The 16,791-nt window shown below is 40.7% G+C and overlaps 1 protein-coding gene across 4 annotated transcripts in view; it reads right to left on the reverse strand.

Moving 5' to 3' along the window:
- Positions 1-16,547, reverse strand: part of PAPOLG (poly(A) polymerase gamma) — a 39,532-nt gene extending 22,985 nt beyond the window's left edge. For 3 of the 4 annotated variants that reach the window (XR_009152892.1, XM_058164871.1, XM_058164873.1), the window contains exons 1-8: positions 16,456-16,547; positions 10,692-10,847; positions 10,461-10,527; positions 9,429-9,510; positions 9,167-9,276; positions 6,207-6,260; positions 4,012-4,123; positions 1,549-1,638 (exon numbers count right to left, since the gene is read on the reverse strand). Coding sequence is in view for 3 of the 4 variants with exons in the window: in XM_058164871.1 (XP_058020854.1) it covers positions 1,549-1,638; positions 4,012-4,123; positions 6,207-6,260; positions 9,167-9,276; positions 9,429-9,510; positions 10,461-10,527; positions 10,692-10,847; positions 16,456-16,502 (718 nt within the window). In the remaining variant the exon portion in view is untranslated. The remainder of the gene's footprint in view (positions 1-1,548; positions 1,639-4,011; positions 4,124-6,206; positions 6,261-9,166; positions 9,277-9,428; positions 9,511-10,460; positions 10,528-10,691; positions 10,848-16,455) is intronic. The other variant, XM_058164872.1, reaches the window with a different exon arrangement.
- Positions 16,548-16,791: the final 244 nt, after the last annotated feature.

The raw sequence follows: 16,791 nt of genomic DNA on the forward strand, positions 1-16,791 counted from the left end.
GGACCCTTCTCCAGATGCGAGTTCAGAGGAGGAGGGAGAGTGCTTAAACCAGAGGTCTTCAAACTTGGCGGCTTTAAGTCCCAGAATGGACTTCAAGTCCCAGAATTCTCCAGCCAACAATGCTGGCTGGAGAATTCTGGGAGTTGAAGTCCACAAGTCTTAAAGCTGCCAAGTTTGAAGACCTCTGGCTTAAAAACCATAGGAAGCCTCTTCTAACATGTGCAAAGAAACACCGATATTATTTTAAAAGGTCATGTGTTTCAATCCCTTGATTGAGCTGACATGTTTTAAGTTTCTCTAAAAAAGAATAAACTACTTCACTCTCACTGGAAAATATTAATGCCATTCAGTGTCCAGAAGCAAATAACTTTTTTTCCTGTAGCTAAGGATAATGTCAGAAAATGCTAAGACTAGTCATTTTTGCTGTTATATGTACCTTCTAATAATGCAGTTCATAACCGATAAGAATGAGAAAGGCACTGTGACTTCTTCAATAATTCATATTGCTGAACTTTTTCAGCAATATGAATTACAGCAGAGTACAGGATATAATTTGTACAAAATTTTTATAACAAAGTGAGTGCAAATCTAATTTCCAACGAGGAACAGCTCATCATATTTTCTTGGTTATACTACTGAAGAAGCTAGTTTCTTGATTCTCACAGGAACCTCAGTGCTACTTGCCAGACCCAGGAGAGGCTTTGAGGTGACGTAGTTAATAGGGCAACTGCAATATTTCTGCTCTTGTTCTAACATAGGACTACCCTTGTAACAGAATGACAGAGTTGAAAGGGAGGTTGGAGGTCTTCTAGTCCAACCCCCTGCTTGAGCAGAAGACCCTACACCATTTCAGACAAATAGTTGTTCAGTCTCTTCTTAAAAACCTTCAGTGATGGAACACACATAACTTCCGAAGGCAAGTTGTTCCACTGATTAATTGTTCTGTCACTTTTACAATCAGGTGGACATCCAGCTCAAATACCAATGCTTAACAACTTGATGTGGCTTAAAGTAGGTTTTGACCACTCAACAGGAATCGCAAACACATACCCAGCCACTGCTTTGCAAACATTAGACACATGTTCTGCAACTCAACAAGACAGACACAGACTTCAGAGGTTAATTAGAACTGCAGAAAAAACAACTGCTACCAACCTGCCTTCCATTGAGGATCTGTATACTGCACAAGTCAAAAAGAGGGCTGTGAAAATATTAACAGACCCATCACATCCTGGACATAAACTGTTTCAACTCCTACCCTCAAAACGATGTTACAGAGCACTGCACACCAGAACAACTAGACACAAGAACAGTTTTCCCCCGAACACCATCGCTCTGCTAAACAAATAACTCCTCTATTCTATTTCTATTCCTATTCCATGAAAATTTGTTTCAGGATCCACTAAATTTATGGTCCAACAACCATTATGAAGATTTGCAGAAAACATTCATATATGACAAACTCACTTGGCTTATCCTAAAGAGTCATTTCAAGGACTATTAAGCCCTGCAGCTGATAGTGCAAAATTTGATGTATTAAGTACTTACGCTTAGCCCACAGTTTAATTGCTCTGAGTGTCAGCCTGAAGTTCTCCTTGTTTGGTACCAAATGAAGTATTTCATCAGTGACTCTGCAACCTGCCGACAAACATTAAAATTCCAAGTTAAACAGACAAAGCACCAATAACGGCAAGCAATGGTCTACAGCAGCATTCTTCAGCTCCCTGCTATCCAGATTCAGAACATCACACTACCAAGAATTCCCAGCCATGTTCAGTAACTGGAATGTAACTTAACATATCTGAAACATTCCAGGTTGGAAAAATGTTGATACATGAGATCTTTGTTTTGCTTAACTCATCCTGAAAAAAATGGTGAAAACTGGTCTGAAACAGTAATATTAAATGTTATAAAAATGACAGTTTTTGAAAAAGATGATTTACTCATACCCAGTGCATTTTACCATATTTTTCCATATCCAAGGATTATTCTAAATGCTAGTTCTTTAAATCTAGCTGCTATAACAATCATGCAACATCAATATAGGGTTTTTTTGGCCATTGTTTGCTTTCTAGAACTGAGTGAGGATGATGGCCCAAGATTAACCAGCTGGCTTTGCGCCTAAAGCAGAACTAGAACTCAGAGTGTCCTGATTTCTAGCTTGATGCCTTAATCACAATACTAGTCTGGCTCTCAATATTAATACTGTAGCTTAAATTTTTGTTTTTTCTTTCCAATTGGGGAGATAGATACAAACTGTCCAGATTTTCTTATATTCCTGAATAAATACAAGACACTCTTTGACACTTAAAACTTATTATTATTATTAAAGGTCTTATACATATTTCTATCAGCAAATGGCCAAATTGTTTAAGTACAGGAATGATATTGGAAGAGAAAACCCCAAATTTCCAACAAAGGTTTGACAAAAGCTCAATAAAAGCCTAAACATACCTAGTTTGCTAAATAGTAACCCCACGTGTATTAAGGGATAAGGCAAAAAGGCAAACAGGGTAGATTTTAAAATATTATGGCTAAATATGGATGTTAAAAAAGGAAGTTTACTGGAAAAGTCATGATATGGAACATGTACCATTAATTAACCTATGTAACTTTGTTGAGTATTGTATTATGCCTATGTGCAATGCTGAAATGTTAAAAATTCAGGACTTACTTTAAAGGAACATGGAAAAATATCTCGTGACCCTGTGATGTGAGCATGCTATAACTTATGGTAAATGCTGGTTAAACCTCACCAGAAGACATTGGGGTAGGGTGGCGGTTTCACAGGCTTTGAGAAAGATGATCCTGTGATCGATTCTTCAGCAGAATAAAGATTCTTTACAATTTCCACCTAAGTGTATTCAATGGGTACACTGGGTGTGGGTACACTGAGCAATGGACCCAGTGCAGGATTGGACATCAATGTTAAAAACCAATACCTATTTTTTTAATAGTGGTGAGGTGGTGGTAGAAGCTTCATGTTTTTCCAATATTGGTGAAGAACTTGGTAGAATTTGCCTTTATGTTAATCTGGTCATATCATGTCATTAATAATACCATGATCCTCCTGACTTATCCAACAGGATTTTAGAATATAGAATAACAGGGCTGGAAGGGACCTTGGAGGTCTTCTACTTCAACCTTCTGCTCGAGCAGATTATCCTACATCATTCTGGACCAATGGTTGTCCAATGTCTTCTTGAAAACCTCCAGTGATAAGAGCACTTTCTGGAGGCAAGCCATTCCACTGATTAAGTGTTCTCACTGCAGGAGATTTCTTCTTAATTCTAGGCTGGAACTCTTTTTCATGTTTTCCACCCATTGCTTCTTGTCCTGCTCTCAAGTGCTTTGGTATAATAGGTTGACCCAGTCTTCTCTGTGACAACGCCTCAAGTATTGGAAGAACTTTTGTTGAAAAACTATTTTTTGAAAGAACTGGAACATTTCTTTTTGAATAAAGTGTTACATGCTATTTACACATGTGTATGAGAGTTCCATCATGTTTTAAGCAAACTGAATTTCAGAAGTCGACGATTTGGGCAACCATGTATATAGTAAGCTTTAAGCATTAATACAGAATAACAGAGTTGGAAGGGACCTTGGAGGTCCTTTAAATCCAACCTCCTGCTCAAGCAGGAAACTTGATACCATTTCAGACATATGGCTGTCCAATCTCTTCTTAAAAACATCCAGTGTTGTAGCACTCACCACTTCTGGAGTAAAGTCGTACCACTGACTGTTCTAACTTTCAGGAATTTTCTCCTTAGTTCTAAGGTTGCTTCTCTCCTTGATTAGTTTCCATCCATTGCTTATGGATGGAAATTAATGGATTGATCCATTCCATCCATTATCACATGAAACACTCAAAAGCATACATTATTTGAACATCACTGTCCAGCCATTGTTTCACAGGTTTTGAGAAGACAAGACAGTTATTCTTAGCCTGAGTCCTCAAGCCAAGTTATAAAACTGCAAGAAGATATCAGACTAGGAAAGCTTTGAAATTACCATTTAAACTCCGAATGCATCTGATATCAAGGCTTCTCAAATGTGCATCATCCCTAAGGTCCAGGCTATCTGAAATGCTTGGCAGGGGTAGTCTTGCAAAGACGAGATCAATCTAAAACGTAAGAAATGAAAACGGTATCTTAGCAGTAACTCTTAACAATGTGCTACCAAGTAGCAGGTTTGATCTATGTATCTGGCTCAGAAGGTAGAAGAAAGATCTCACAAAATTCCATACACATAGCCTGTGTAATATTGTACTGCATCACTCTTGCAATTCATATGCACCTCTTCTGGAACTGTAAGAAAAAGGCTGCATAATGTCAGCCCCCGTGGCAAACTGCTACATGCTCATTACACTTAGTACAGTCAGACTTTTGCAGGACTTACTTCTATATTCCCCATACCCTCAAGATTTATCAGTTGAGCCCAAGGCTGTGTAAATTAATACATTTCTTCTCTATTTCCTATTTGCATTAGTAAGGCATAACCTAGTGTTTAATAGTTTGCTTCTCAGTCTGCTAACATATGACGTAACATATGATCTTGTATATATCTTCCTTTAATTTACATATATGTCAGAGTACCAAGTATCTTTTAATAAATGCAAATCACTTTACTTCTTTATGTTGACACAGAAATGCCTTATTTCCAAGGAGAGCTATTTTTCATTTGCTTGCAACTTTGTTATCGTATTATTAGTATTGTTTATTGATTCTCTCGCCCCTTCTGTTCAACATCTATATGAAGCCGCTGGGTGAGATCATCAGTGGCTTCGGTGTGAGGTACCAGCTGTACGCGGATGACACCAAGCTGTACTTTTCCACACCGGGCCACCCCAACGAAGCTATCGAAGTGCTATCCTGGTGTCTGGAAGCCGTACGGGTCTGGATGGGGAGAAACAGGCTCAAGCTCAATCCCTCCAAGACAGAGTGGCTGTGGATGCCGGCATCCCGGTACAGTCAGCTGAGTCCACGGCTGACCGTTGGAGGCGAGTCATTGGCCCCGATGGAGAGGGTGCGCAACTTGGGCGTCCTCCTGGATGAACGACTGTCTTTTGAAGATCATTTGACGGCCGTCTCCAGGAGAGCTTTTTACCAGGTTCGCCTGGTGCGCCAGTTGCGCCCCTTTCTAGACCGGGATGCCCTATGCACGGTCACTCACGCCCTCGTGACGTCTCGCCTGGATTACTGCAATGCTCTCTACATGGGGCTCCCCTTGAAGGGCATCCGGAGACTGCAGTTAGTTCAGAATGCGGCTGCGCGGGTGATAGAGGGAGCCCCCCGTGGCTCCCGTGTGACACCTATCCTGCGCAGACTGCACTGGCTACCTGTGGCCTTCCGGGTGCGCTTCAAGGTTTTGGTAACCATCTTTAAAGCGCTCCATGGCATTGGGCCGGGTTACTTACGGGACCGCCTGCTGCTACCGAATACCTCTCACCGACCCGTGCGCTCTCACAGAGAGGGACTCCTCAGGGTGCCGTCAGCTAGGCAGTGTCGTCTGGCGACACCCAGGGGAAGGGCCTTCTCTGTGGGGGCTCCCACCCTCTGGAACGAACTCCCCCCAGGACTTCGTCAACTTCCGGACCTCCAAACCTTCCGTCGTGAGCTTAAAACACATTTATTCATTTGCGCAGGACTGGACTAGATTTTAAATTTAGGTTGATTTTAATTGGTTTTAGTATTTATATCATTTTTAATTAATTTGGCTTTAGAATAAGTTTTTTAATTGTGATCTTAATTTGTATTTATATGTTTTTATTTGCCTGTGAACCGCCCTGAGTCCCTCGGGAGATAGGGCGGTATACAAATTTGATTAAATAAATAAATAAATAAATAAATTTTCCAATGCTTTTCTTTTTGATTACTGACCAGGAAAGACAAATGTTAGCTGAATTTTTTTTATGCTAGCAATCATGTCACTGTGATGACCAATGGAAACCTAGTCCAAATTTGGTCCCAGTGGAATCTGGCAAAATTCTGTTACCTCAGTGCTCAAGCTAAGTGCCAAACCATTCCTAATCTAAGCTTACATCTCTTCATTCACACTTGGAGAGAATCTATACAGCTATATGTCCACTTATCCAAAGATCACTTTAAAAACAAGTTCTCCACTTGAAAAGGACAACCAGTATCATCAAATTCAAATTTCCAGCAGAAGCTGTCTACAGTACATAAAAGGATAAAAACTATATTTACCTCAATACCATCAAATTCAAACTTGATTACTGGTACATATGCATCTTCTACTGCCTGTAGGAAGGATTAAAAAACATTTACTTGAAATAGTTTTGAATTATTTCACTGCTCCCAGAATGCAGATATGCAACACAATCATGGATGTAACTTTTCCTAAAGAAAAACAGAAGGCTCAGAAATCTCAGCCTTCCCAAAGACATAACTTTTGAATACCTCAATAAAAAGCAGAATCTAACATATACTTTTAAAACAGCAAGTTTGTTTTTATTTAACAAACATACAAATATTTAAATTGCACCAGCATCCCACGTATCAACGTTCAGATTATAAAAGATTGTAATAATCCTAGATTCTATATCCTAGACAAGATGTAAGAAAGTGCCTTCTAACAGTTAACAAAATAAGAGTAGGAAGAGACCTTGGAGGTCTTCTAGTCCAACCCCCTGCTCAAGCAGGAAACCCGATACCATTGCAGACATATGGTTGTCCAATTTCTTCTTAAAAACCTCCAATGTTGGAGCATCCAAACTTCTGGAGGCAAGTCATTCCACTGATTAATTGTTCTAACTGTCAGAAAATTTCTCTTTAGTTCTAGGTTGTTTCTCTCACTTAGTTTCTATCCATTGCTTCTTGTCCTGCCTTCAGGGTTTTTTTATTATTATTTATTATTATTATTTATTCGATTTTTATACCGCCCTTCTCCCGAAGGACTCAGGGCGGTGTACAGCCATATAAAATACACAATATACACATTAAAACAGGATTAAAACAAATATATTATAGAGTGGCCGAAAATTTAAAACATTTTAACAAACCTTAAAATATAAATAACCCCAGTTAAAATTTAATAAAACTTTTAAGCCAGTCCCGCTTGAATAAATAGGTGCGTTTTCAGCTCACGGCGAAAAGTCCGAAGATCAGACACTTGACGTAAACCAGGGGGAAGTTCGTTCCAGAGCGTAGGAGCTCCAACAGAGAAGGCCCTGCCCCTGGGGGCCGCCAGCCGACATTGTTTGGTGGACGGCACCCTGAGAAGGCCCTCTCTGTATGAGCGTACGGGTCGGTGGGAGGCATGAGGTAACAGCAGGCGGTCCCGTAAGTACCCAGGCCCTAAGCCATGGAGCGCTTTAAAGGTGGTAACCAAAATCTTAAAGCGCACCCGAAAGACCACAGGAAGCCAGTGCAGACTGCGCAGGAGTGGTGTTACATGGGAGCAACGAGTGGCTCCCGTTACTACCCACGCAGCTGCATTCTGGACTAGCTGCAGCCTCCGGGTGCACTTCAAGGGCAGCCCCATGTATAAAGCATTGCAATAATCCAAACGGGAAGTGACAAGAGCATGAGTGACTGTGCATAAGGCATCCCGGTCAAGGAAGGGGTGCAACTGGCGGACCAAGCGTACTTGGTAAAAGGCCCTCTTGGAGACAGCCGCCAAATGATCGTCAAACGACAGCCGCCCATCCAAGAGGATACCCAAGTTGCGCACCCTTTCCATTGGGGCCAATAACTCGCCTCCTACAGTCAGCCGCGGCTGCAGCTGACTGTACCGGGGTGCCGGCATCTACAGCCACTCCGTCTTGGAGGGATTGAGCTTGAGTTTGGAGAATAGGTTGTCCCCCTTCTTTGTGATAGCCCCTTAGATATTGGAAAACTGTTATGTCACCCCTAGTCCCTCTTATTAATTAACTACCCATATTATTAACTACTCTTGAATGGCCCAGTATCCCTGAATCTAAAAAAACCCCCAAACCCTAACAAATTCATCTTCGGAAAAACTTAACTGGCAAATACAGGCAGACTTTCTATAAAATTACTTAGCTATAGCAATATTTTTGCTTTCTCTTATTCATACATCAATGCTTCTGTACTTGGGAACTTCCCAAAGCTAAGGAAGCAAGACAGGATGAAAAATAAGGCTTTCATATTGTGGCAAATCTCCTGGGTTCACGCCATAATTCAAACTTGCAATTATTGATGCAAAGAAAGAAAAGGAATAAATAGGAAATAAGTATGCTGATGACTTATTTTAAATTAATTGTCTGCCTTTGCTGCCTTCATTTTTGGGAGAGTATGCTGTGTCTGCACCCCCCGAGCTGGGCCTCCTGCCAGAAAGTGACTTGGAAAGTGAGGGGGAAGGGCCGTCAAGACTTACCTCAGGAACACCGGCTTCCCTGGCTCAGCTCCAGGAGCCAGAGGCAGGCCAGGTGGAAGAGATAACAAGACCTCCGTCCCGACTCTTCCCCCCCAGGCCACGCCTCCAGACCCAGCTGATGGCAATCAGGCCTGGCTGGACCCTAGGTTTCATAGGCAGGAGGCGGGAACAACAGAAGCAGGGGGGAGCAGGCCTAGGAAATGCTGAGTCATGGAGCCACACCCCACAGGATATAAAGGCAGCAAAAGCTGCTGTGCCCCTTCGTAGCAGGCAAATGAACTGCTTAACTAAGAGCTGAAGTATTGTTTGTTCCTGGGTGACTCATCGGCGTCGAGGGAGATAACAGAGACACTTGGCATACGCTTGCTATTTTGCTGCCAGAGCTGATAGTGCCGGCTAATTAAGCCATCGCTCAGACGGAGGCGAGGGGGGACAGAACTGAGTACTTCTTACGTGGCCCTCTAAGACCAAGAACAGCTCCCAGATCAGCTTATTCTATGTCATAAATGGCTTGTCCTAAGAAGATGGGGAAACATTTAGAGCGGTGTTTTTTAAATGTACAACTTTAAGATGTATCACTTCAAACTCTCCGGGGACGAAGTCAAGAAACATTAATTAGGAGCATAAACCTGAATGAATCTAAACTCCAACTGATACAAAATAAAACATGTTTGCACTTTTTGTATCCCTTCAATACAACCTTTCTGAACCTCTCAAGGCTTGTCAATAAATAGCTTTCACACAGTGCTGCCCACCCATCAAGTGAATGACATGCACACCTGAGATGGTTAAAGACAAAGTGACTTACTCTCAGATTTCTGATGCCATCTTGAAGCTTTAACTTTTCAAAAAATGACTGGAAGAAGTCTGATCTTTCTATGTGTCTAGGGGCAACACAGAGCGCGTCTATATCAGCACCTACCGAAAAAGAGCCATGGCAATTAGTTGATGAAATGAACATGTTCACAGTTCAAGACTGTTTATAACAGCCTTTCACAATCTGATAGTCTATCCATGCCAGCTGCAAATTACGTAAATAATTGTAGTCCAATGTATCTGGAAGATCTTACCTTTGGTGTGGACTCCAAGCCGATAGGAACCAAATGTGAATATTTTGCCACCAGCTCTGGATGAGATTGAAGAAGGCAAGTTCTACAGTAAGGTAGGAAATAGTTTTACTTTGAATGTATACAATTATATTTAACATGTGCACACATAGATAGTGGAAACACAATAAAAAATCTTCAATTTTTTAACAATTAATATTCTCATCAATCTTCCCATTCCATAAGTATTTCAGTTATGGTCATTATTCTGAACATGTTTTGCCATGGTGAGATAATTGGTAAAATGGCAATGGTCTTAGCTAAAACTATTTGCTCTTCCCAGAAGTTTCTTATGCAACTAGTTTTTAAAATTTTCTTACTCTTTTTTCTTCTTTTCCCCCACTTATAGCATATCTACTCAACTGTAAGCCATTTTATCAGCTGCTACGAACCACTCTGAGTGCATTTATGGAAATTATACAACAGATTGTCATGTTCTGGCATTATGCTGAGCTATAATGTACTGCGGTTGCCCAGTTTTATCATGTTTTGTAATTTCAGCCACTGAAATCTTCAAGCCATAATTTATGATTTCATGCATTCTGTGTGCCACCAATCTTTGAGCAAACACTCAAAGCTAAGCAAAAAATTCATGTAAGGTGACATCTTGTCTTCAGCCTTTGCCCGCCTCCACCTTGGAAAGGAAATTTTGCAAAGAGAGCTTTTGTTAGAGTTTGACTCTATCAATGATTTAACAACAATGATAAGTCATGAGCTTTCCAAAGCAATCAAGTATCATTTGCTGCAAAGTCTTGTGGCTTCGAAGATTATCCCAATTGCCTTCAAAATAGGGCTGGCAGGAAGGAAGGGAAAGTGGGAGATGAAGAGCTCCATGGAGGGAACAGTTAGTCTTCTGATATATGGCAGGGTACCTGTAGCTTGACAGCAAACATCTCTCAAAAAACAGCTAAATCTCTATTACGCCCAACAAAATTCTACAGTAGCTTAAAACAAGGTAAATAGTCTGGAGGAGTCAAGCTTTGACAGGCCTCTTACCTTATTTTCAGTAACTTCTGCAATCCAGTCTTTAACCAAGTTATTTAGTTTGTCAAGAACAGCTAACCTGCAGCCAGGAATATAAATAAAACATTTAAAAATTGGTGCTAAAAATTGGTGCTAAGGGGTTTATCCTATTGTACTTCCACCAAGAGAAACTTCACTATTATGACTTTGGTAATTAGAAAATGTTCATTTAAGATCAGCAATACTACATGTACTCCCTTTTACCTGCAGTCCAGCTCTTCTTCCTCCTCAAATACACCAAAAGGCTTCAGGGCTTCAATCAGTTTCTGTGAATAGATATAATCTATTTCCCTTGGTGCTGCCAAACTAATGGGAGTAGTAATTCCGTAGTTCCTTTCCAGCTGGTTCTCCAAATAAGTTCTGCAAAGAAAATTTACATAAATCAAGACTAAGGAGTTTATTTTTCTCCACCACAACCAACTCCTTTCTTCACATCCCCATTGCATATTAAGTAATTTATCTGATTTAAAGTCCAGAATTTGCAGAAAAAGAAGCTATTATAGGAAATAGCCTCATATCTGAAGCGAAATTCTACAGTTCAAGCAAAGGCACGTTTCCATAATATTAAAAAATAAGGCTTCTAGTAATATCAATTCAGTTTTCAAGATAGCTTGCATCTTAAGGCGAAAAAGGTTTTTATAGGGAAAGCAGCATCACTTTGCTGTTAGCTGAAATTTTAGAAATGTATCTCTTCTTAACAGTTTTCCAAATATTACAGACTTCAGTGCGTGGATACACATTTAAAGATCCAATCAGTCTATCTTGGCTTGATTATTGCAGTACATTTGTAAGTTCACTTTTGCATGCCTTTTACAAATATAAAACGATTTGCAAAGTTTGCATCGTTTTCGCTAACAAGGATCCCACCCAAGTATTCATTTTTTCATTGTATTATCAATATAAATTAAACTAATATATTTCAATTAGCTTTTAAAATATTTTGATATGTTTGACTCAGAGTCAAATAATTTAATGCAATTATATATAGAAAATACGACATCTAAGGATGACTGAAGTGCTAAGAAGATAGATGTCCCTCCCACAATTTGGCACATTACTGTATGAAACGGGTCACTGCAAGTATAGGGATGTCTGAAGCAGACCCTCACTCCCATAACCAACTTCTTTCTATTGCACTGTACAAGGCAAAAATATAATTTTCACATAGTCATATGTAGCTAATTATGATGAAATATGGTAAGCAGAATTTTCTAAGGGTTCTTGGGGGGTGGAGTTCTTAATAGTATTTGAGACATTGGCTTTTAAAATTAAAATTAAACAGAAAAAAATAAATTAATATTAAGCAGCAGCAATGAGCAGATTTCACACTCATTGAACCTTTTTCTTCCTTACTACAATCCTGCAGTGTATCAACCAAAGTGAAACAGATACGTTCAATTCATTTTCCAAACCAAGAGTTTTCCAGAACAGAACTCACAATCCCTTCAAACCATCAGGAATTCCTTGTTTTCTTTTTAGCTACTTTAATTTCAACAGCACAATTTCCTTCTTCCAATTATTTGACTGTTGTTTCTGTCAAACAGCACTCTGAAATTTTTGTTGCTTCCATATAGGGAAGACGAATTGTTTATCTAACTCAATACTATTGATTGTGGCAATAGCTTTCAGGCACACAAATCTGTCCCATTATCTAATCTCTAATCCCTTTTGACTAATAATAGGGAACAGACCTAGTCTCTTCTAGGTAGAAAGCAAATGCTTGACAACCAAGTAATCTCTTCTCCAGCAGTGAAACTGAACACAACAAAGATTTAGGCAGCAACAAGATATACCAGAAGGTGCTTTCAAAAGAAGTTCCATCTTTCCTTTCCAAAAAAATGACCAAAAATGGCCTATGACCTATCTGGATTATTATGGAAGGCAAAGTAATTATTGACTCAGAAACTCCTCTCTCCTTACATATAATTTTGGAAAAGAAGTCTCTCCCTTCCAGTGTCAATGTCTTCCCTTTGTTTATGAATAATCCTCCAGATGATCAATCCCATAGAATTCTCAGCAATGGCCAGAACTCCTGAGAAATTCTATTAGCTGGATTCCTTACATCTGGAGGGTGCTCAGATTAAGTAACACTGTCCAATATGTAGACACATTCTCTGATAAGACCACTGAGGTCTGGGGGATTTAAGACAGAATGCAACAAAAATGTTAATGACTGGGAGAAATAAGAAAAAAGCAAGATTGTATGATCTTTCCTCCCTTGATACTGTCTACCTGATCACTATCAACTATCCAATTGTTAAATATATTTTAAACAAAATTAAGAGATACTACATGGGGGTAAAGGCATCTATATTGTATGCCAGGAGAGCTTAAAACCAGACAGTCTAGGATTAACTAATGAATAGAATAGAATAGAATAGAATAGAATAGAATAGAATAGAATAGAATAGAATAGAATTCTATTCTATTCTATTCTATTCTATTCTATTCTATTCTATTCATCATATACAGAGAGGGGAGAGCACTTGGGCCCCCCCTGTACTAATTGATATCTGATGTGATTCTGCTTAGCTTCACCTGCTGCTTCCTGTTTGTTAGGAAGCTTCTGATTCACTTACAAGTCTGTTCAGGTACCTTTAGCTGGTTTAGCTTAGTTAGAAGAGTGTCTGGAATGATGGTGTTGAATGCTGAGCTAAAGTCTACAAAGAGGTCCCTTGCATAGGTCTTTGGAGATTCAAGATGTTGTAGGATGTAATACAGAGCCATATTAACAGCATCATTTGTTGATCTATTTGCTGGGTATGCAAATTGCAAGGGGTCTAACAGCGGTTCTGTGATGGTTTTCAAGTGGGACAGCACTAGCCTTTCAAAGGTTTTCATGACTACAGATGTTAGAGCAACTGGTCTGTAGTCATTCAGTTCCTTGATGGTGGGCTTCTTCTGCACTGGGATGATAGTGATAGTAGAGTGTTTGAAGCAAGAAGGAACACAGCACGTCTCTAGTGATATATTGAAGATATGGGTGAAGATGGGGGCCAACTGATCAGCACAGACTTTTAAGCAAGAAGGAGTTGTCTTGTCTGGGCCTGGAGCTTTTCCTGGCTTTTGTCTGTGAAATAGGTCCTACACTTCCTTTTCTGTAGTCACTAGGGGTTGTGAACCCAATGGGATGGGGTCAGTTGTAAGGGGCTTGGCTGTTGTTGGTGTGTCTGAGATGGGGGTTGTGGAGATAGGTGGCTGTAGTTTCCTTTCAAACCTGCAGTAAAACACGTTCAGGTCATCTGCCAGTTGTTGATTTCCTTCAGCCTGGGAAGGAGGTTTGCGGTAGCCGGTGATATTTTTAAGTTTTCCACATGTTTGCTGTTCATTTGTTGAGAACTGATTCTTTAGCTTTTCAGAATAACTTCTTTTTGCTGCTCTGACCTCCCTTGTTTCTGGCCTGATTGTACAGCATTTTATCATCTTTATCATCTTTTCTGTAGGCTTCCTCTTTGGAATGGCGTAGCTGCTTAAGTTTAGCTGTGAACCAAGGTTTGTTGTTACTGTATATTCACAAGTTCCTGGTGAGTACACAAGGTCTTCACAGAAGTTGACATATGATATTACAGTCTCTGTGAGTTCATCTAAGTCTGCAGAGATACTTTCAAAAACATTCCAATCAGTGCAGTCAAGGCAGGCCTGTAGCTTTAATTTTGCCTCCTCAGTCCAGATCTTCACTGATTTAATTGTTGATTTTGTTGTTTTAAGTCTTTGCCCATAAGCAGGTACAAGGTAAATCATGCAATGATCAGAGTGTCCCACAGCTGCTCGTGGTAAAGCAGATAGGCATCTTTTAGTGTTGTGTAGCAATGGTCTAAAGTATTCTTGCCTCTAGTGAGACAATTGACATGGTGAAAGTATTTTGGTAGCTCTTTCCTTAAGTTTGCCTTGTTTAGATCTCCCAAAATAATGGCCAGTGAATCGGGGTATTTGGCTTCAGCCTCCATAATTTGGTCAGCTAGAGTTTGTAATGCCTTGTTTACACAGGCTTGTGGTGGGACATAAAAAACAATTTGAAGAAATGAGAAAAATTCATGAGGTGAATAGTATGGCTTGCCGTTGATAATTAATGTCTCTAAATTTTCGTCACAGAATTTGTATATTCTGGCTAAAGGAGGAGACCAACTAGAGTGGAAAACTGATTGTAAAACCAGAGAGTCAAAAGGGTCTACAGGAGAGATCATAGGTTACAAGGGAACCACAGGGCTGAGAAATCTGAACCCAGTAGGACTCATTTTCAATTAAGCATCTGAGATTGCACAGTAAACAGCAAGGTGGCAAAAGGAGTGGATTATGCCCAACATAATTCTTGTTTCATCAGAGATGATTGTTCTGCTCCCAAATCTATAGCACATTACAAAAGGATAAAACAGTTAACACATTCACAGATTTTGACCATGCAGTGGTGTTAGGTCCTCCTGACATCTTATTTTTTAGTTGCTAATTTAGCAGGTAAAACACTTGTCCTAGAGCGGAACAGGGAGCTATCTCCTCAGCTGTCTTCTTCACCTTCATTTGTGTTGTAAATGTTGTACCTTGATGAACGTATCTTTTCTTCTATGTACACTGAGAGCATAGGCACCAAGATAAATTCCTTGAGTGTCCAATCACACTTGGCCAATAAAAAAATCTATTCTATTCTATTCTATTCTATTCTATTCTATTCTATTCTATTCTATTCTATTCTATTCTATTCTATTCTATTCTATTCTATTCTATTCTTAACACTGTCCTTCAGGAAATCTAATAATGCTTGACCAGGGTTACCTTGCTACCAGAGAAGCAAGCAAACGGCCTCAGAGGACAATAATGAATGGATAATAGGATGGATCATAACGTTCCATAGCAAACAGGGCCATAGTCTCTATCTAGGGTCCTTACCTCAAATTAAACGTAGAATAAACTAGAAGGGGGAGAATGCATTCATCTGCATTATATTAAGGGCCTCTGAAAAATTACATAACTTGGCAGAAATGATTCAATCTAGCACTTTAGGGCAGGGGTCTGCAACATTGGCAACTTTAAGACTCGTGGACTTCATCTCCCAGAATTCCTCAGCCAGCAAAGCAAAGCTGGCTGATGAACTCTGGGAGTTGAAGTCCACGAGTCTTAAAGTTGCCAATGTTGCAGATCCCTGCTTTAGGGCCTACTACCTCATTCTCTGCAGGTGCAGAACAAGTGTGCTCATCAACAGCAGGGAAAGGCAGTGATACAAGCTAACTGTAAGGTGCAGCAGGAAAGGATAGATATACTCTTGAGACTTCCTAGATATCGTTCTTAAAAAACAACAACAGCATTTCAGACAGAACTTGGGCCACCTACTTCCCTCCAGTAAAATAAAAGCCCTAGTTTTCAGTATCATGACTTAATATACTTCACCATAATTTTAATGGACTTAATGTCTACTGCGCCAGAGACATAAGAATTAGCTTGAAGATGCAAGTGTGGATGCTTGCTTTCACACACAAAGTACTGGGGAGGAGAGGATAAACCGCAGGGATCTCAAAAGAAAACGAAATGCAAGCTACTTTTTCTCCCTCCCACCCTCTCCGGTGCGTTTTTTTTTTGCGCGCGTGTACGAGTCCTGGCCAAATTGATACGAAAGCCATTCGAAGTACACCCACCTTCCCAAATTTCGACACGCATTGGGGATGACGGGGCCGCCACGCGATACCTTTGGAGCACGCCCTTTGACTTGCTTATTCCCCAAAAAAACATGCCTCGAGTTTTTACGGTTTTGCTTCTAGCGGTCGCATTTTATCCAAAGTGCTCTAGCGAGTTAGCGGTTTCCATAAAGCCAATGGAAATTCTGAGCTGAGCGTGGGAAGGGGCAGAAAGCGTCAGCAGCAGCGACCGCAGCGGGTCACACGCGTCCACCCCGCTTTCCTCAAGCAAAGAAGAGCCCGGCGCCCCACTCCCAGGCTGCCCTTTCGTGACGTGACGTGGCAAGCCTCCGCCCCCCCCTTACCCGCACGTCTCCTTCATGCCCACCGCCAGCATGAGCTCTGCACGCATTGACCGCCTCCAAAGCGCGCACAACACCTGCGTTCAACAACAGCCTCCTCCCTCGGTCTCCTATATAGGGAGGGAGAAGCACTCACCACAATACAGTAGCAATAGCGCCCTCTGCTGGAGAGGTCTGGTATAAAAGCGGTCCACTTGCGGACTTCCGTTGTCTCTCGGCCCTTTTCCACTTCTTGCGGAGCGGCTGCAGATTCCATATAATCTATGGCGAAGGTTTTGGGAGATAATGCTTCGGAAAACTAACAACCATCGTCCCTCAACCCGAATTTCGTCGTTTAGA

The sequence above is a fragment of the Ahaetulla prasina genome, chromosome 1 (assembly GCF_028640845.1).
Source record: "Ahaetulla prasina isolate Xishuangbanna chromosome 1, ASM2864084v1, whole genome shotgun sequence".
Classification (NCBI taxonomy): domain Eukaryota; kingdom Metazoa; phylum Chordata; class Lepidosauria; order Squamata; family Colubridae; genus Ahaetulla; species Ahaetulla prasina.